We start from the raw sequence: 22204 nt of genomic DNA, 5'->3' as shown, positions 1-22204 counted from the left end.
CGCCCGCATGATCCAGTTTACCTGGCGAGATGAGGCCATAAAGGACACTGACCCGAGACCTATCGGGAGTTTCAGGACGGGAACTGGGTGGTCATAAGAATGCAAATGTGCCCTTCTGTGCAGTTGGTGCCGACAACGCTCGTCGAACACGTAAATAGATCAATGAAGGTATCAGGTGGATTGATTGGCATAACGCTGAATCCTGCTTCGAACGAAGTACTTCCTTGTTGCACCTGAGCTGGCGAGACTGGCTGAACAAGCGAAGCAGATGGCTAGGATCTCACCAAAGACGCAGACCCGTCATCGCAACCTCACCAATGCTGTCATGTGCACGCGAAGAGAAGAATGTCCAGCAGTTGATAAGTAGCTTCAACGTTACACCAAGCCATTCACGCGAACAAGGCCCTGACCTGTTCAACGCTCGTTACCAAAGTTTCGCATGACGGAGGAAGTCAAAAAGATCTCTGTGACCAAAAGCGTTATTGGAAATGAGCTGTTCAGAGTCTTTGTGAAAGATCGCATACAAACGACCAAGCTCAGCATTTGGGATGTGTTGAAGAAGCGTTAGAAGCAAATAGTTATAGTATCTAAGAGCTAGAAAACTGTTTTTGTCAGTGGTACAGCAGGGGCTTAAAAATGGATCGCATGCAGATAGCAATTGCCTTGATATACGTGTATAGCTGGAAAGTGATATACGGGTAAAACCTCGCTCCTGTGCTATCTTTTAATTTTACGATCAACACTCATTAAGAGACGTTTGCTCCTCACACAATTCCAGAAACCTCTGAATAATTTGACGAAAAACAATGATGCGGGTGCTTGTTATTTAGCAGCAAATAGTCAGCCTCGTTTCCATGCAGTGTTGGTCACGTGACTCTGTCTTATTACCTAATGTTGTGGGTATGTGTCAGATACATTACATTAAAGCTTTTTGTTAGTTTGTGTCACCATTCGTGTTGTTTATTGAACTTATATGACATTTTATGCCTCCAGCCTCGATTCATGTTGAGCAATATTGGTCCAAACAATGACCCCCCTAGCGGCGGCCGGTGCGAGTTACAAAATTGCCGACAACTATTTTTTTTTGGCGCATTTTGTGTTCCCTAGGGTCCCCTTAACACATCTAGGTAGGTGGCTTGCTTTCACCATTAAATTCCCACGGGATTACAGATGCTCCCTGACTATATCACGTATATCTATACACCTTCAGCTGCACGTTTTCTGTCTACCTTGCGTTATGGCGAATACAACTCTTTGTGGTACGTTACTCTGTTAGTTTGTGTTTTGACTTCTTGTCTTGGCTATTGCTCTACTCTCACTCTGACCGCTCTTGTACTTCACCCTACAAGTCTGAGGTTACACTACCATGCAGAGGGGGCGAGATGTCTCTTGGTCACTTCAACAGATTTATTTAGTTGAAGCATCATATACTGCCATACATATCATGTTGTTAAGTTCGAAAGCTGCTAAGGATGTCGAATTTGCATAGTAAATTGTTTATCTGGAATCCTGGAGTGTGGATTGAGCATTTAGGGGCTAATTTCTGAAATAAATGTGAAAAACATGTGTGCTGAAGTGAAAGCCGTGCAAATCAAAACGAAGTTTTACAGGAACGCGTTTTTATTCTTTCATTTCTACACGTACGGGTATATAATAAAAGAAATATAGTAGTACTAGTAGTTTATATCCGCTAATGCAAGCGTTACTTCACACCATTCCACTCAAAATATTCTGTGGGAGCGATGTGCCCGCCCACCTTCTTCGCGAAAGGGCATGATCGATCGCTTGCATACATGGGGGATTCCACCATCCAGTAACCAGCATAATATGAAGGGAGTTAGAGTTGGTATGCAACATTTCGACTGGTGAGGGAGGAGCAAGTATGACAAATTGCCATATCAGTGCATCGGAAAAATGTGTGCATATACTTGCATATTGGTGTGTGTACATGTTGGGTGTGTAGACATTGTCGTTATAGCTTGATCAACGTCAACAGGAAAGGCCGAACGCGTGCATATGCATGAACCGATTATAGCTTCACAGTTGCTTAGTGAAGCCGCGTACGTAGTAGAAATGGTCACGCATTACGTGACCAGATGGACCGGACAATTTTATTATGCAGCTGCTCAGGGCTGTAATTGGCCAGTAAACTGTGCGGTGCTGTGTAGCTGTTCTCGCCAATAACTAGGGTTAGGTTAGCAAGCACGCAACATATAATAATACAAGTGCACATAAGCACATTGAAAAATAGAGAATAACCTTTATAGACCACATGTTTCCTTACTCTCGCTGACTCGCACTACTTTTCATTATCTCAAATATGGTCACCTACTGTTGACCATGACACGGAGCTTTTTGGCGCACTCATCGTGTTGCAGACTGTTAAGAATCAGACGGGTATTGTGGGGGGGGGCACACCATATATATTGCATGGTAGGTATGTGCCGCGGGAGAGACCCCCCTTTTCCACCCTAAACTTCCGTTCCAGTGCATCGCATTTTTAAGAATATCTCGTTCCAGAGCATCACAAGTTGAGTTACCATGCAGATCTTGCCTTTTTCCCGTTCCGGAGACCCTAGTTTTTAGCTCACCTTGACATCGTCAAGCTGAGCTATTGCCATGGGTCGTCGTCCGTCGTACGTCCGTCTGTCCGTCCGTCCGTCCGTCAACATTTGGCTACGGTCAACGATAACTCAGGAACCGTTTGACCCACATGTTTGAAATTGTGTACAGTTGTTACTGCTATGCTCCCATATTAAACGTCCTATTTTGGAGCACGCCAGTCGACGTACTTTGCCAAAAATGGGAATTGCCATTAGTCAGTTCAGGTTCAACGGATTTTGCTCATTTTTGGTATGTGAATGAATAAGGGCTAGGGGTTTTGATATTTGAAAAAAAAATTATGCAAATTAGGTAGGGTTTAGCAATAATATAGCATATTATATAAACACAAACAGTCTGTGGTGTCACACTCGTCTGGTTCGTTTTACAAGATTTCATTGACAATATCTTTAATGCAAAATTGGTATTTCCTCTCCACCCTGCCGATAAAACGTCTATATCAGAGTAAAGATTTACAAAACATGTCGGAACGCAGCATAACCTATTTATTTCGGGTAATGCTATCCCCCGGGCGTGGAGGGAGGTGACCGCAACGTGGCAGCACTAGTGTTAGAATAGTGTTAGGATTAGGGTTAGGGTCAGGATTATAGGGTTAAGGTTAGGGTTAGGGTTAGGGTTAGGGTTAGGGTTAGGATTAGGGTTAGGGTTAGGGTTAGGATTAGGGTTAGGATTAGGGTTAGGGTTAGGGTTTTTGCATCATGATATCTGTCCCCACACCATAGATTAATTTTTGTGGATAACACTGCCTATATATAGCGCGGCGACACATATATATTTAGTGTGAAGATTAGTGTTGGCGGTGTTGGAGTGAGGGTTAACGTTAGGGTTAACGATTTGAACGTCATCGTCAACGTTATCACGTGACCTCCCTCCACGCCCGGGGGCGATAATTTTTACCGTACCGTTAACGCGTCAGCGCTCGCTATGCGTATTGGGAATGCATACTGGGTTAGGGTTAGGGTTAGGGTTAGGGTTAGGGTTAGGGTTAAGTTAGGGTTAGGGTTAGGGTTAGGGTTAGGGTTAGGGTTAGGGTTCTAGCTCATCTAAACTCTCAAATCATGAATTTATTTCCCAAGGCGTTATTTCGAATCGGCGCCACCGCCGCCATCTTTGTCTCGTTAAGTATGAAAGCGTATCACTACTAGCTCCAAGAAACGGTCTTTGCTAGCGATAGAAGGCCTGTGTAAACACATATTTCAATTATTTGTTGAGTAGTCGAGTACATAGTGTTTAGGGGGACTGTTGAGCTGTGACGCAAGCATTCCCAATACGCTCCCCGAGCGCTGACGCGTTAACGGTACGGAAAAAATAAACGCGCCCGGGGGATAGCAACACCCATTTATTTCAAACGCCATCGCTACAAAGCGGTTATAGCGCCATCTACGGTCACAAATTGTGATTCATTTTGGTTTATAAATTATTATTGCGATATACAGACGGCAATCGTTTCTATAATGTACGTCGATGGTTGCTCAATTAAAACTGACTTCTTCTTACTCACTCAATGTGTCCTTTTTTGTAGTGAGCTACAGTGTCATTGACACTTTCATTATGTGAGCTGTTGAAAAGGTGTGCAGAAATTGAATGTCGATCGTCATGCAACACGGTAACAGCTTGCTAGTGTGTGTGCGTGTGCCTGCATGTTGAATGGTTTATGGAATCGTCTAGATCTGCTACACAGTCAACAAATTGTTGAAGTCTAATAGAGTTGTATAAATCACAAACAGTCCTACCTATGGAGCATACGCCTATATCGATGTGTACATATCATGTGTGGTTCACAAGAAATGATTTTAGAAAATCGATTAAATATGTTATAAGACTTGAATGCTTTATAAGAATGTTTATTTGCATATGAATGCACATGGTCAACATTAGAACTGCAATAATACTTACTTACTTTAGGCAAGCGATGGGAACGAAAAATTATGTAACGTCAATCACGTTTCCCACTGATTCCTATTATCAGAAGTAGATAATAGCTAGGGACCCCCCCCCCCCTGATTCCATACTATCTACTTCTGCTATTAGTATTATGTAATCAGAGATGCGTTCCTACGGAACATGTTTTTTGGCGAAAACAAGTACGTTATACCTCGGTCTCCCCTAGCCAATACAATGCAGCTACATACACAAATACACCAAGGCCTAAGAACAAAAAATGTTTGTTTCCGTTCCAAGCTGAAAAAAATTGGACACGGTAGGCGGGCAAAACTTATCAAATATTTTTTTTTATATTCTAACAATACTTGTTTTATATTTATAACAGCCCATATAATGACTTCAAAGTCAAATCAATGCATTCACCGATCGATATCACGTTGGGATTTTTTTCATTTTTTAAAAATTATTTTTTATTTTTTATTTGCCGATCACAATAAAAAGTTTCGACACGGCGGTTTAAAATGGACTCGGTCGGGTTAGCGGAAACAAACGTCTTTTTTCGGCGTAATCATTTAATTATGTAGAGCTGTAGTATGATAATTCTGGGAGAGAAAGGGAGTTCACAATAACAAATACTGCCATGTACTTCGACTGAACTGGACACAGGCAACTGATTATCGAAACCTATTACATACACCATGCAGCTGTAAGTGTTTCCTCTCCTGGTTACGACACTCTTTAATGGGCTAATGCCACCTGGGACGACCGACTTGTTGTGAGCTGGCTGTATATGTATTACTTTCATTTTAATGATGGTGATTAAGCACATCCCATTTTTGCATAGAAAAGTATGCTCAATTATTTGTATCCCCCGCGAGGAAGTCGGCGGGGATACCATGGTTTCATGTCTCCCCAGCCGCCGCCGCCGCTCGGTCCGCCGCAGAGAATTTCCCTTCCGCTTTATAACTGACCCCTAATTGACCTAGCGCTACCAAACTTAATATACTTACACATCTTGGGGAGAATGTGTGTCGCGTACCAAAACAAGGTCACTGCGGCTTTTATTTTACCTTGACTTTGACCTTGATCATATTTCCTTTCCACTCTATAACTCGGCCCCTAATTGACCTAGCTGTATTACACCATCCGCGCGCAATGACGACAGTATTGCATCATCCGCGCGCAATGACGACAGTGTTGCACCATCCGCGCGCAATGACGACAGTATTGCACCATCCGTGCGCAATGACGACAGTATTGCACCATCCGTGCGCAACAAGGCCTTGACCACGCTCGGGCCACGGATTCCTGCAGATGCATAAAAACTAGCCGCATTGGGGACAGAGGACAGAAGCGAGTCACCAACACTCTCTCTCGCAGTCTCCCACTGTTGCTTCAACAGACAGATCGACTCCACTCGAGCTGCGCTTATTTCCTGCGCATGCATCGTCATCGCTCTACCTCTACGAGTGCGTCACTCTCGTAGGTCGCGTTATAATATGTTATATTAGCTGGCCTGGATATGGTATAAATACTGAATAATTCGGTATGCCGATTCTCGATGGTTCCTAGCACCTGCGACGGCAAATGGGTATTGATCTGCTGTGCGGAATCCGGCACAATACGGGATTGCTTTGATATTTCTCTATGGATATAACCGAATGCATATTTCTCTATGGATGTTGACGAATGCAGGTGGCGCGCGTTATAGTGAAATGCGTGCTCGCTTAATGAAATGGATGTCCCGTTGATAGTGTAACCTGAATGTATAACTGGAGTGTAATATTGGTCGCTACAGGACGCTGCAGATCGAATATTGTATCGTGGGCCGCACCTATCATGATGCATCGGTGAAACATTACACCCCTAAATCACAATCATGCAGTCCATATCAAGACAATGATGCACACCCATAACGCTACCACCGGCCGTTTGATGACATGGCAATTAGCTTCTACATGGTAAATTTCCCCCAACCTGTCATTTTGGTGTATATGTCGTCTGGAAAGTGATAAAAACAGCTGCTGTACAGCGGTGCATTTTCAACATGGCTACAAGCCACTGAAGCCTTCCACGCCTATATTAGAGCGCGTCCACAGCTTTAAACGTCGGAAAACGATGAAGGTACTGTGACAAGCAACGCTGCCCACTAGAATTGGAGGAAGATGGTCCTGATTGTGTGGGTCATTGGGGTGAATGTCCAGCATTCATTCAGTTATAGCTAAAGCAGCAGTGTTAGGCTTTTTCTCACCAGGGGCTGTCTGTTGTTATTTCTTCTACTTTGCAACCTCCACTTCAAATTGAGAAGAGTTTTCAAATGGGATAAACTTGTTGTGGGATGACAGCATAGGATAATAGCTAGGAACCAATGCCTGTGGCATAGTTGCATTAATCCTTATCAGTGAATCGAGTGTCCAGCTCTAGAACTACATGGTCTACAAATACATAGAACGCATTGACCCTGTAGTGCTCACTAGTGTTCTGTCTAGCTGTCTGTCCAGATTACGCTGTGACACTGCCGTTCTAGTCTTAATCCTGATGCCAATGGAGTCAGCAATAGCAGTAACTCTGGCCCATACCTTCCCCCATGTAGGCATCTGTCCGTGTCACCTGAATGCACTCTTGAGATAGTGCTACGTCACTGTGGGTTTTACCCAAGTCACAGCTGACTACCTGCAGATCGTCAGGCACTCGATCTTTACCCTCAGTGTGAGTCTTTGCCTTCTCAGGCAGCCTTTGCCTACCCCTACCAAAGCCGTCTACACTAGCCAAAGTTGGTTATCATATCTGTACCAGGATACACTAGAAGCAACGGCTATCAGCTCTTTGGTGGTAACACGAAGAAGCTCACAGTGATGATCTGCCACGCGGTACATACGTATCGAAACGAAACCCAAGTGAAGCAGAGCTCACATTCTACTCTCCATGCAGACACAGGTGTTCTGATACTTGTCATATTATGTTCATAGTTATGATATCCGCCTCCAGCATACATTCATCTCAATGGATATCGGCTATTATCAAGATACAGCTAATCTGGTCAGCTTCGGGCCTAGAGAAAGCTATAGAGAAAGCATTGTCTGCATTCCACGAATTCTAAGCGACAGACAACACTGTGAGATTTTCTAGAATAGGCAAGGTACCATAGCTAAAGATTTACCTGAGAGCAAAAGATCATGTCATTAGGGTGCATGATACTCCATTAGGAGTGTTCCAAACTTTAATGTCATTAATGGTCATAATAGCATAATATATATACATACACATATATATATTGGTCATATATTAGTTTGTGGTTTAATGTCATTTAGGTTAGGGTTAAGGTTAGGATTATCAATCATTAATCATTAATCATTAATGATATCAAAGTTGGGAACACTTTTGGAGCGTTAGCCTGTCGTTAGGGCTTTAGAGATGCTAGCTGGTTCGGTCGATGTAACTGAAGATCTGGTGACCAGGCTGAATTTCGCTGATATTCATAGCTCTGTCACATCTTAGACAGCTGGGATATGGCGTAATATAGTTTTCGTATAGACGACATTTTGAAAATCCGTTTGCTAATTAGGTCCTTAGCTTTATAACGGAGGATTATAAGTCAGGTATTATAACTGAGCTTATCTGAGCTTCAGCAGAGCTATGTGGATCTCCTGAGAGATGTTTCGCATACCAGATCCACGCTAGAGTCGGCAGATGCAGAGCTAAAAGAATCAAAGACAGGTATCAGGTGGATGTGCCACTGTGTGTGCGCGTGTATGCGTTAGTGCGTACGCGCGTGCATGAGTGTGTTTGAACGCAAGCGAGTGAAAGACAGAGCGCAGTATTTATTAAATGGTATGTATCACAATAAAGGCGCCAAGAAATTATCTGCGTGTGTCAAGCAAGCAATTACAATAATATCAGATAATATATACAACTACATTAGATATCCTACTGTAACGGAGCTGGTTTCAGCGGGCCTTATTAATTGCTGTTAGGTTGGAATAAGGCCATGCGGGTCGCATTGATGACAATGCAGGGGAATTGATGAACTATTAGGTTCACACGCGATGCAGGCTGAAGGTGATATCGAAGCAATAAGATAGCTACGACGGCGGCAGGTGGGTCGCACTACTGCGGGATAATCAGTTATTACCCGCAGCTGGCGCACGTCGTAGCAAGGCCGAACAACAACGTTCGGTTGCATATAAGAGGGCCGATAGAGAGAGGAAGATCACTTCTCCTCTGTTGGTCTGGCTATTAGTCAGGGAGCATATGTCGTAAAATAAAGTCCCGTGGGATTTTAATGGTGAAAGCAAACCACCTACCTAGATGTGTTAAGGGGACCCTAGGGAACACAAAAATAGTTGTCGGCAATTTTGTAACTCGCACCGGCCGCCGCTAGGGGGGGTCATTGTTTGGACCAATATTGCTCAACATGGAATCGAGGCTGGAGCATAAAATGTCATATAAGTCGGGGAAAACATCGAACGGTTACAAAAAAAACTATCAAAAAGCTTTAATGTAATGTATCTGACACATATCCACAACCTTAGGTAATAAAATAGATCACGTGACCAACACTGCATGAAAACGAGGCTGGCTATTTGCTGCTAAATAACAAGCACCCACATCATTTTTTTAACATCAAATTATTCAGTGTATAAAAATAATTTGCTTTGGGTTTAATAAATGTTTACACTAAAATGAATAACTTATTAAAATTGCGAAAAACAATGATTGTGGTCAGCAGTCTTTCTCATCTTTATAGATGTCCGCCATCTTGGATTTACAGACCATCTAGAGCGACATGTTTTATTGTTTATTCCGGTATGGAAGCGGATTGTGCTTCAAACGGGAAAGAAATTGATACCTTAGGATTAGATTTAAGTTTATGTATCATTTGTCAGAAGAAAGGAAACGAGAATCTTGTAGAAAAACCTGCAACACACGAAAAAGTTCGACGATCGATCGATGAATGGGCTCAGTACGGCTATCTGCATTACTCAGAAGTTTGGAGTAAACTGAAACGTACTTCTCTTCAGGAGCTTGAAGAAAAACCGGCATCATGGCATCGATCCTGCTACAAAGATGCTGTACATGCTGGCATGTTAAGAAGAGCTAGAGAAAGGTATGAAAGGGAGCTTGAAGGGCCTAATGAGCCTAGGCGAAAATCCCGATCACATTTGTCAGTAGAAACTCCTCAACTGACCCGTTCGAAAACCACTCCCTACAATAAAGATGTCTGCTTTTTCTGCGATGGTCCGCCTGGCTATCGTAAAAACTTGCACAGCGTTAGTACTTTTTCTGCAGGCGAGTCACTTCGCACTGCTGTGGATATGTCGGGTAATGATAAGCTTGCTGTTAAACTTAACACATCAATTGCTGACGATGACGCTCATTCGATAGATATTAAGTATCACAAGGCCTGTTGGGCAAGTAATGTCTCGCACGTTCTACGGAGAACAACAACTGACTCTTCATCTGCGAGGTTGACAAGTGAAATTGCAGCTCAAATTGAATTCTTGACAATGACGGAGATGACCTTGAAAAGTGGAAAAGTTGCAACAATGTCCGAATTACAAGAAGCTTTTGAAAGCATACTAGAAGCTAACAATGTGGATAATCCAAAGGGCGGACGAAAGGCCTTGAAGAAGTTACTCCTCCGAGAGATACCAGCAATCGAGTTCCATTCGCCCAACCGGGTTAATGAGTCCGAGCGAGTGACTATTAAGAAGACCAGAGATGCAGCAATCCAGATGGTCGAGGAACAAACAACAAACCTAGATTCAGAAATGAAAACTCTATTTGATGCCGCTGCATTAATTAGGAAGTCAATTACCAAATGCAAGAAGTGGAATTTCACAGGGTCGCTCGAAATTCCAGATTATTTACCCCCAGACCTATACAGTTTTTACAGGTGGGTGATACAGGGCCCAAACCACGAACTGTCTGCTGCAAAAAAATCTCAAGAGGTGCATAAGCGTTCCATGTCACTTGTGCAGACCACCATCTCAATGTGTCTGACTGAAAGGCAAGTGACAAACAAGAAGTCTCTTACATTAAGATCGTCGTCCGAAATGCCACAGCAGCTAGCAGTGGGAATTGCTGTACACCAGGCTGTCAGAAGCAAAGAGCTCGTTACCATGCTACATGGCTTTGGAATGTCCGTGGACTATAACAGGATTCTTAGAGTAGAGTCTCAAATCGAAGCTAGCGTGCTAAATCGTATGGATTTGAATGACGGTCTTTACATACCCCCTGATGCAGTATTTGGAAGGCACGTCTTCTTTGCGGCGGACAATGTGGACTTTGCCGAGGATACTCCTGATGGTAAGAACACTTTCCACGGTACAGCGATGGCCATTTATCAAAGGCAGGAGCCGGGAGATAGAGCACCACCAGAAGTAACATTGAATTCCGCAGATCAGAGCCGTCGCTCTATCCAAGAAGTGCCTGAGTCTGTTGTAAGCTTGCTGGAATGTCCTGCGCCTCCCAAAAAGCCTGTTGGCCCAACCTTTCCCACGTTTGGGTTGTTTACAGAAGATCAACTCCCGATATATGTCAAAAAGCAAGAATTTGCATGGCTTCTCGGACGAAGTGTGACCAGACCTCTGACCAACGCACAACAAGTGGTAGAGACGGAAGGCAATCAACCTGACGATCAGCCCCCCAGCACCGATGTCCCAGTATGGTCTGGATATAACTCCACGCTTAGTAGTTCTATGCCACTCACACGTGTTGGTACCCCTCCCCTGATCGCTGCACCGGCGCACGAGTGGCAGACTCTGCTTACAGTTTTAATGCAAGCCCAGAACATCAAGACGAAGATTGCAGGCCCGGATAGGAAGACTATCATCTCGCTTGACTTGGGGCTCTACCAGCCGGCGAAGAAGTTACAGATGGCACGTCAAGATCTGGGGCATATAATACTCCGGCCTGGTGAGCTCCACATAGTGATGGCCCAACTTCGGACGATCGGTGCATTCATCGAGAACAGCGGGTTGGACATGTGCTGGGTCGAGTCGGAGCTCTATGGTCCCGCAACTGTGAAACAGATTCTCGGCGCGAACCATGTAAAGAGAGGGGAAACCGCTCACGTGGTCACATTACAAGCTCTATTCAGCCTGTACCAGGAAGCGTTCTTCGTTGAACATCCGGCCCTACGCAATGGTGTTGAGAAGTCAGCAAAACATCTAAGCGATGCTTGCAAAGAAGGCAACAAGGAGCAGATAACAGCAAGGCATGAAGAACTTGTACAGGCCATATCTTCAACAGAGCTCGTTGGAAAGATGGAAGAATTTGATGCTGCGCATGATGACAGACCACTGTTCAAGTTTGCTCGTCGATACATGACGATGGTGATGGAGATGTTGTCTTTCATCAGAGCCGTACGCACTGGAGACTGGGATCTCCATTTAGAAGCCCTTCAGTTGTTTGTCAAGTACTGGTTCGCACACGACATGCAAAACTACGCCCGCATGATCCCAGTTTACCTGGCCGAGATGAAGGCCATAAAGGACACTGACCCCGAGACCTATCGGGAGTTTCAGGACGGGAACTGGGTGGTCAATAAGAATGCAAATGTGCCCTTCTGTGCAGTTGGTGCCGACAACGCTCTCGAACACGTAAACAGATCAATGAAGGTATCAGGTGGATTGATTGGCATAACGCTGAATCCTGCTGCTCGAACGAAGTACTTCCTTGTTGCACCTGAGCTGGCGAGACTGGCTGAACAAGCGAAGCAGATGGCTAGGATCTCACCAAAGACGCAGACCCGTCATCACAACCTCACCAATGCTGTCATGTCACGCGAAGAGAAGAATGTCCAGCAGTTGATAAGTAGCATTCAACGTTACACCAACCCATTCACGGAACAAGGCCCTGACCTGTTCAACCTCGTTACCAAAGTTCGCATGACGGAGGAAGTCAAAAAAGATCTCTGTGACCAAAGCGTTATTGGAAATGAGCTGTTCAGAGTCTTTGTGAAAGATCGCATACAAACGACCAAGCTCAGCATTTGGGATGTGTTGAAGAAGCGTTAGAAGCAAATAGTTATAGTATCTAAGAGCTAGAAAACTGTTTTGGTCAGTGGTACAGCAGGGGCTTTAAAAATGGATCGCATGCAGATAGCAATTGCCTTGATATACGTGTATAGCTGGAAAGTGATATACGGGTAAACCTCGCTCCTGTGCTATCTTTTAAATTTTACGATCAACACTCATTTAAGAGACGTTTGCTCCTCACACATTCAGAAAAACCCTCTGAATAATTTGACGAAAAAACAATGATGCGGGTGCTTGTTATTTAGCAGCAAATAGTCAGCCTCGTTTCCATGCAGTGTTGGTCACGTGACCTGTCTTATTACCTAATGTTGTGGGTATGTGTCAGATACATTACATTAAAGCTTTTTGTTAGTTTGTGTCACCATTCGTGGTTGTTTATTGAACTTATATGACATTTTATGCTCCAGCCTCGATTCCATGTTGAGCAATATTGGTCCAAACAATGACCCCCCCTAGCGGCGGCCTGGGTGGTACTGAGTTACAACGAATTGGCCGACAACGTTTTTTTGTGTTTCCGCTAGGGTCGCCCTTAACACATCTAGGTAGGTGGCTTGCTTTTCACCATTAAATTCCACGACGATTACAGATGCTCCCTGACTATACAGCGTATATCTTATACACCTTCACTGGCACGTTTTCTGTGTCTAACCTGGCGTCTACTGGCGAATCTAACTCTTTTGTGGTACGTTACTCTGTTTAGTTGTGTTGTTGTGACTTCTGTGTCTTGCTATTGCTCTAGCTCTCACTCTGACCGCGTCTTGTACTTCACGCCTACAAGTCTGCAGGTTAGCACTAGCCAATGGGCGAGGGGGGCGAGCATGTCTCTTGCACTTCAAGCAGATTTATTTAGTTGAAGCATCAATATAGCTGCCAACATAGTCATGTTGTTAAGTTCGAAGCTGCTAAGGAATGTCGAATTTGGCATAGTAAATTGTTTATACTGGAATCGCTGGAGTGTGGATTGAGGCAATTTAGAGGGCTAATTTCTGAAATAATGTGAAAAACATGTGTGCTGAAGTGAAGACCGTGCAGAATCAAAACGAAGTTTAACAGGAGACGCGGTTTTATTCTGTCATTTCTAGCACGGTTACGGGTATATAAATAAAAGAAATATAGTAGTACTAGTAGTTTATATCGCTAATCAAGCGTTACTGATCCACGGCATTCAGCTCAAAATATTCTGTGGGAGCGATTGTGCCCGCCGCACCTTGCTCGCGAAAAGGCAATGATGCGATCGCTTGCGATAACCATGGGGGATTCCACATTCCAGTACGCAGGCATAATAGAAGGAGTTTAGAGGTGATGGCAACATTTCGACTGGTGAGGGAGGAACAAGTATGGACAGAATTGCGCAATAATCAGTGCATCGGAAAAATGTGTGCCATTATACTTGGCATATTGGTATGTGTGTACATGTTGGGGTGTGTAGACATTGTCGTTATAGGCTTGATCAACGTCAACAGGTAAAGGCCGAACGCGCTGCATATGCATGAAGCCGATTATAGCTTCACAGGTTGACTTCAGTGAGAGCCGCGTACGTAGTAGAAAATGGTCACTGCATGTAGCGTGAGCGCAGATGGACCGGACAATTTTATTATGCAGCTGCTCAGGGCTGTAATTGCCAGTAAACTGTGGCGGTGCATGTGTAGGGGCTGTTCTCACGGCGCCAATACTTTAGGGTTAGGTTAGCCAAAGCACGCAAACTATAATAATACCAAGTGCACATAAGCAGCATTGAAAATAGAGAATAACCTTTATAGACTACATGTTTCCTTACTCTCGCTGACCGCACGTACCTTTCATTATCTCAAATAATGGTCCACCTAGCTGGTTGACGCATGATCACCGGAGCTTTTTGGGCACTCATCGTGTGCAGAGCTTTAAGATTGTATCAGACGGTAATGGTGGGGGGGGGCAACACCATATAATAATTGCTGGTAGGTATGTGCCGCGGGACGAGACCGCCGCTTTTCCACCCTAACTTCCGTTCCAGTGGCATCGCATTTTTAAGAATATCTCGTTCAGAGGCATCACAAGTTGAGTACCATGGGCAAGATTGTTGCCTTTTTCCCCGTTCCGGAGACCCTAGTTTTTAGCTCATCCTTGACATGCGTCAAGCTGAGCTTTGGGCCATGGTTCGTCGTCCGTCGTAGCTGTCCCGTTCTGTCCGTGCGTCGCGTCCGTCAACGATTTGGCTACGGTCAACGACTAACTCAGGAACGCGTTTGACCCACAATGTTTTGAAACTTGTGTTACAGTTGTTACTGCTATGTCTCCATATTAAATCGTCCTATTTTGGAGCACGCGCCAGTCGATCGTACTTTGGCCAAATAATGGGAATTTGCCTTTAGTCCGTTCAGGTTCAACGGATTTTGCTCATTTTTGGTATGTGAATGAATAAGGGCTAGGGGTTTTGATATTTGAAAAAAAAAATTATGCAAATTAGGTAGGGTTTAGCAATAATATATGCATATTATTATAAACACAAACAGTCTGTGGTGTCACACTCGTCTGGTTCGTTTACAAGATTTCGAATTGACAATATTTTTAATGCAAAATTGGTATTTCACTCTCCCACCCTGGCCGATAAAACGTCTATATCAGAGTAAAGATTTACAAAACATGTCGGAACGCAGCATAACCTATTTATTTCGGGTAATGCTATCCCCCGGGCGTGGAGGAGTGACCGCAACGTGGCAGCACTAGTGTTAGAATAGTGTTGATTAGGGTTAGGGGTCAGGATTATAGGGTATAGGTTAGGGTTAGGGTTAGGGTTAGGGTTAGTTAGGGTATAGGGTTAGGGTTATGGTTAGGATTAGGGTTAGGGTAGGGTTAGGATTAGGGTTAGGGTTAGGGTTTGTGCATCATGATATCTGTCCCCACACCATATAGATTAATTTTTTGTGGATAACACTGCCTAATACTATAGCGCGGCGACACATATATATTTAGTGTGAAGATTAGTGTTGGCGGTGTTGGAGTGAGGGTTAAACGTTAGCGCGTTAACGATTTGAACGTCATCGTCAACGTTATCACGTGACCTCCCTCCACGCCCGGGCGGGCGATAATTTTTACCGTACCGTTAACGAGCGTCAGCGCTCGCTATGCGTATTGGAATCGCATTACTGGTTAGGGTTAGGGTTAGGGTTAGGGTTAGGTTAGGGTTAAAGTTAGGTTAGGTTAGGGTTAGGGTTAGGGTTAGGGTTAGGGTTCTAGCTCATCTAAAACTCTCAAATCATGAATTTATTTCCCAAGGCGTTATTTCGAATCGGCGCCAACCGCCACCATCTTTGTCTCGTTAAGTATGAAAGCGTATCACTACTAGCTCCAAGAAACGGTCTTTGCTAGCGATAGAAGGCCTGTGGTAAACACATATTTCAATTATTTGTTGAGTAGTCGAGTACATAGTGTTAGGGGGACTGTTGAGCTGTGACCAAGCATTCCCAATACGCTCCCGAGCGCTGACAGCGTTAACGGTAACGGAAAAAATAAACGCGCCCGGGGATAGCAACACCCATTTATTTCAAACGCCATCCGCTTACAAAGCGGTTATAGCGCCATCTACGGTCACAGAATGTGATTCATTTTGGTTTATAAATTATTATTCGGCGATATACAGACGGCAATCGTTTCTATAGATTACGTCGAGGTTTGCTCAATTAAAACTGACTTCTTCTTACTCACTCAATGTGTCCTTTTTTGTAGTGAGCTACAGTGTCATTGACACTTTCATTATGTAGCTAGTTGAAAAGGTGTGCAGAAATTGAATGTCGATCGTCATGCAACACGGTAACAGCTTGCCTAGTGTGTGTGCGTGTGCCTGCATGTTGAATGGTTTTATGGAATCGTCTAGATCTGCTACCACAGTCCAACAAATTGTTGAAGTCTAATAGAGTTGTATAAAATCACAAACAGTCCTACCTATGGGAGCATCGCACGCCTATATCGATGGTGACATATCATGTGTGGTTCACAAAGAAATGATTTTGAAAATCGATTAATAATGTTTATAAGACTTGAATGCTTTATAAAGATGTTTTATTGCATATTGAATGCCACATGGTCAACATTAGAACTGCAATAATACTTACTTACTTTAGGCAAGCGATGGACGAAAAATTATGTAACGTCATCACGTTTCCCACTGATTCCTATTTCAGAAGTAGATAATAAGCTAGGGACGCGGCCCCCCCTGATTCCATACATATTACTTCTGCTATTAGTATTATGTAAATCAGAGATGCGTTCCTACGGAACATGTTTTTTGGCGAAAACAAGTACGTATACCTCGGTCTCCCCTAGCCAATACAATGCAGCTACATACACAAATACACGCAAGGCCTAAGAACAAAAAATGTTTGTTTTCCGTTCCAAGCTGAAAAAAATTGGACACGGTAGGCGGGCAAAAACTTATCAAATATTTTTTTTTATATTCTAACAATACTTGTTTTATATTTATAACAGCCCATATATGACTTCAAAGTCAAATCAATGCATTCACCGATCGATATCACTGTTGGGATTTTTTTCATTTTTTTAAAAATTATTTTTTATTTTTATTTGCCGATCACAATAAAAAGTTTTCGAGCAGCGGCGGTTTAAAAATGGAGTCGGTCGGTTAGCGGAATACAAACGTCTTTTTTCGGCGTAATCATTTAATTAGGTAGAGCTGTAGTATGATAATTCTGGAGAGAAAAGGGAGTTTCACAATGAACAATACTGCGCATGTACTTCCGCTGAAGCTGGAGCACAGGCAACTGATTTATCGAAAACCTATTACATACAAGCCATGGCAAGCTGTAAGTGTTTCCTCTCCTTGTTACGACACACTCTTAATGGGTAATGCCCCTGGGACGACCGAGGCTTGTGTGAGCTGGCTGTATAGTGTATTAGCTTTCATTTAATGATTGTGATTGAAGCACATCCCATTTTTGCATAGAAAAGTATGCTCAATTATTTTGTAATCCCGCGAGGAGTCGGTCGGGATACATGGGTTTCAGTGCTCCCCAGCCGCCGCCGCCGCTCGTGCCGCGCCGCAGAGAAATTTCCCTCCGCTTTATAACTGACGCCCTAATTGAGCGCTAGCCGGCACGAAAACTTAATATACTGACCACGATCATGATGTGAGGAGAGATGGTGTGTATTACGGGCGGTAGAGCGAGAGCAAAACAAGTGGAGGTGGCAGAAGGCGGGGGGGTGGTTATCGATATGAGTTATGTGAGTGAGGGAGAGGGACGAGGGGGAGAGCGGGTAGGTTGAGGAGTAGGGGTATGGGACGTGGTGCAGTATTGTGGCGTATCGCACGGGCGGAGCGAGATGTATATGGGAAGGTAGGAGGAGAGACGGGGGTCAGGAGGGGAGTAGGGGCGAGGCGAGGGCGCCGGGGGGGTGGTGGTGAGAGTATGGACGTAGAGGAAGGGTGCGAATGGAGGGTGTTGCGACGCCAAAACTTGGTATATCTTAGCACATCTTGGGAGAGTTGAGCAGCGTACGAAACAGGTCACCTGCAACTTTATATTGAACCTTTGACCATTGACCCTTGACCTTCATTATATTTTTCTTTACTGCTCTATAACTCGGCCCGCTCATTGCCTAGTGCGACCAAACTTCGTTATACTTCGGTACACATCTTGGGGAGAACACGGGGGATACATGTAGTTGGCGACAACTGCCCTTTCTAGTTAAAAAAATAGTTCTAAGAACACATTTTCCTTTCATAGTAGTAACAATTTACTGATCCCGTATGAGTAATCAAATGATTCCATAATTTCCATACCCTGACTTTTTATAACGTGGGATAATACTGTACGTAGCATAATCAATGCAATATACTATTGATGCTTATAGACTAAAATCTCGAAGACATTTTCTTGTTATTTATGGAAACTTTAGGGGTATGAAGTCATAATCTGTACATTGTTACAAATTTTACCACGTACGGCAAAATGAATTATTCTTAGAATAATTCAAGGAAGTAAGTTGCAGGGCGTCAAGTTCCTATTTTTCCTATTTTTCCTATTTTCTGGGCAATTCCTATTTTCTCCTATTTTCTGGACAAATTCTTATTTTTTTGCCTATTTTTGAGGCGGCTGGTTTCATTTTTCTTGATCCAGATTGTATGCATACCTTCCAGAATGCAGGAATTTAGCATTTCAGGTGACCGATTTCAAAATTTCATAGGCGAGGTCCCCCAGACCCGACGCCGCTTACTTTAATATAACGTAATATACTCTTTACTATCCACAGATTTTTATTTCAGTAAGTTGTCTTCTCAGTTGGATCATGGATGTGGTATGTTATACGTCATACGTCATAGATTTATAAACATAATTAAAGAAAGTACATCCATATGCACCTACAGGGCCGTAGTGGCCGCCACGGCAGCACGGCACTGCCGTGACACTATTTTGACAAAAAAAATTGTGCAGGGAACTAAGGAACAACATATACCAAGGAGATGAAACCCCAGGGGGGCACTCACCCCACATTATAGTAGGTGTGTGCCACTGCGAAGTCAAAAATGGGGGGGGGGGGCTCTGGAACTAACTCAGACCTGAAAATGGGGGTCTCTGGAACTAATGTTTGTTGAATGTTGTATGCTCTGGAACTGCTGGCTATGTTCGAAAATGGGGATCTCCGGAACTAGGATTTCGTTGAAATCCAATGCTATGAAACTGGACACGTTTAAAAGAGGGGTTCTCCGGAACAGTGATTTGCTTTAAAATCTATGCTGTACATAGCACTTGAACCAATAATTGTTGTATTATGTAGAGGAATGAAAAACATGACCCGGAGAGAGATGAACGCACGCACACGCACACGCGCGCACACACACACACACACACACACACAGACAATACACGCACGCACGTACGCACGCACGCACACACACAAACACACACAAAACACACACGTTGCATGCATGCCTTCACGGCCCGTCTTCAACGTATTCTGAAGTACGATGCACTGGAACGGAAATATTAAAAACTATATTCTTTTTCATAATTATGTACTGATAGTATATACAATTTTGTAAACAATGTTTTATTAGTTATCATACTCATAATATTTATTTTAGATACTTTAGTCAAAACATCAGCTTTAGCTACATTCCACTTTGAAATTTACAAATTGACCTTTTAAAATGATCAGAATTGGTTGCTTTCAACATATAGCCTGAAAATGCAGGAAATGCCATTTCCATGCTCTAAATTTCACAAATTTTCTGGGGGGAGTACCCCCCGACCCCCCACATCGGCTTCGCGATCGCGGCGTTAGCTATGCATGCCTGCAGCACACACCAGAACCGCCACTCTTGATATTACCACTGGGTGATCCTACATTTTTCTGCAGTAGCACATTTTGGGAGGCCACTACGGCCCTGAACTACCTATGTACTTTAAATGGGTGTTTATGTATGTATAAACTGCTAATCAATTTTAACATGCATTTCTCATTAAAACCTCAAAATATTATTAGCATGTGATGTAACTCCAAATATGTATATTAATAAAACCATTTGTGGTGGATCGGGATGGCTGTAGGGGCCCGGTGTTGGGAGGCCATCTAACGCAAAAAAATATTCCTATTTAACATATATTTTCACACCAAAATTCCTATTTTCCTCCTATTTTTTCACATCTGAAATTCCTACTTTCCTATTTTTTGAGCGTCACTTGTATTGTCACTTGACGCCCTGAAGTTGTCATACATAAAAACCCAGTAATGGACTAGGCTTAAATTCAGCAGTGCTGAAGAAATGACAATGAATATTTCCACTGCGACAGTTTCCTGATCATGTTTATAGTGGCACGTGAAATAAACTGCATTGTATTCCATTTTCAGAGGATGGGATATCATACTGGATCATCAAGAATAGCTGGGGAGAGTCGTGGGGTGAGAAGGTGAGTTGTTTTTTATTATTTGCCCTGAAATGTTGCAGCAACTAATTATACTTATGTAATAGCCTATATGATATACCAACAGTTTATGCCTGCGTGACTAGTATATGCTGCTTGCCCTAGCGGTGGAGATTGCAAAGGGAGTAATATAGCTGCAATAGTAGTACAGTGTAATTAATTACTACTAATTATGTGATTAATTTTGCGTTAGTTGAATCAGTAGTGGTAGCCGGGGCTGCAGCGACAGTAGCAGAATACATAGTTGTAGTGGGATTAACAGCTGAAAGAACAACAGCAGTAGGAATAGTAATAGCAGTAGCAATAGTAGTAGCCGTAACTAAAAGAGCAGTAGCAAGAAGGTAAGCAGAAGCACTCGGTGCAATAGCCTACATGGGTGAGGGCAGCTGCCTCATTAGATTTTGGTAAAAATGTAAAGCAAAAACAATGCACAAAATAAAAACATGTAGCAGCAGCAGCAGCAGCCGTAGCAGCAGTAATCTCTTGATAAGCACTTCTGCTCTGAGGTGCTTTTTAATAACTTCACGGCTTGTATCGATCGGTGAGTCGCCTGTCACCAAAATCGGTTATCACCTTGCAAGTCTTAGAGTTCCAGTCTTTGTATGCTTTTATGCAGTGTGAATGAATAGTATCAAGAGCTAATAATACCTAGCTCTTGATAGTATATTGCAATGTATGCGTCCCTTTAATCACCGCGGTCATCTGATGTTAGGAAACATTTTCCACGCACGATTCATTCAACTCATTTTAATTTTTAGTAAGTTGAATCGCACAATTATCGGGTGGTGTGTCACTGGGGACGGCAATTTATGCCCCGTGTTCTTGTGCTGATTTACTTTATGTCAGTTACGTATTTCGCTTTGCTCATTTAATTGTCTCCCCTCTTTTGCCTCTTCTGCCCTTCCATGCCCCGTCTGTCTATCGCTCTCGTTGTTTCTCTTCCACTCCTCCAACCTTTCCCTCTCTTTCTATTTCTGTTTCTCTATCGCTGTCTTTCACTGTCTTCTCTCCCTCTTTTTCTCTCTCTCTCGCTCGCTTTCTCTCTCCTCACGCGCTATTTTCGGCTGTGCGGGCCACTTTAAATTTGCGCACCTACGTCTCGCTGACTGTCCCCGCTGTTTTTCTGTCCCCGCTCGTGTTTCCGTTCGTTGTTTCCCGACGTGCACGTCTCTTCGTGCGTGCCATTCACAACATATTATCAGCCCTCTATTATAGCAGTGAGTCCTCCTTTCAGGTGATTTTTAGCTCGCTTTGACATTGTCATGATGATCTATTGCCATGGGTCGTCGTCCGTCGTCCGTCCGTCCGTCCGTCAACATTTGGCTACGGTCAACGATAACTTGAGAACCATTTGACCCACATGTTTCAAATTGCATACAGTTGTTACTCCTCTGGGAGAGATTTGAACGTCCTATTTTGGATCACGCCAGTCGACCTACTTTCGAGCCACGCTCATTTTTTGGCAAAAATGAAAATGGCCATCTAGCCATTGAAATGGTCTTTAATGAAAATGGCCTACCTGCCTATACCTACCTAATCATACCTACGTGTAATATTCTTCGTTACAGTAATTTGACTGGAATATTTTATTGCTTTTATTTGCGCGATAATCGAAAACCAAAATGGCGATCATTTAGGCGTAGCGCCATCTCTTTGGCCAGATCTCAGACTTTCAGATCTGAAACATTTATTTTGGCGTCAAAACTAACCCTGAAACAAAACAGTGAAATTTCTATT

At 43.5% G+C, this 22204-nt stretch overlaps 1 protein-coding gene across 1 annotated transcript in view; it reads left to right on the top strand.

Moving 5' to 3' along the window:
- Positions 1-20452, top strand: part of LOC106815499 (cathepsin F-like) — a gene marked incomplete at both ends in the record, with an annotated part of 75623 nt that extends 55171 nt beyond the window's left edge. The window contains 1 exon segment of the mRNA XM_014819962.1: positions 20394-20452. Coding sequence (XP_014675448.1) covers positions 20394-20452 — 59 coding nt within the window.
- Positions 20453-22204: the final 1752 nt, after the last annotated feature.

Source organism: Priapulus caudatus, unplaced genomic scaffold, assembly GCF_000485595.1.
Source record: "Priapulus caudatus unplaced genomic scaffold, Priapulus_caudatus-5.0.1 Scaffold1129, whole genome shotgun sequence".
In the NCBI taxonomy this organism is placed as follows: domain Eukaryota; kingdom Metazoa; phylum Priapulida; class Priapulimorpha; order Priapulimorphida; family Priapulidae; genus Priapulus; species Priapulus caudatus.
The sequence above is the reverse complement of the archived record's forward strand: the minus strand, read 5'-3'. Positions and strand labels throughout refer to the sequence as shown.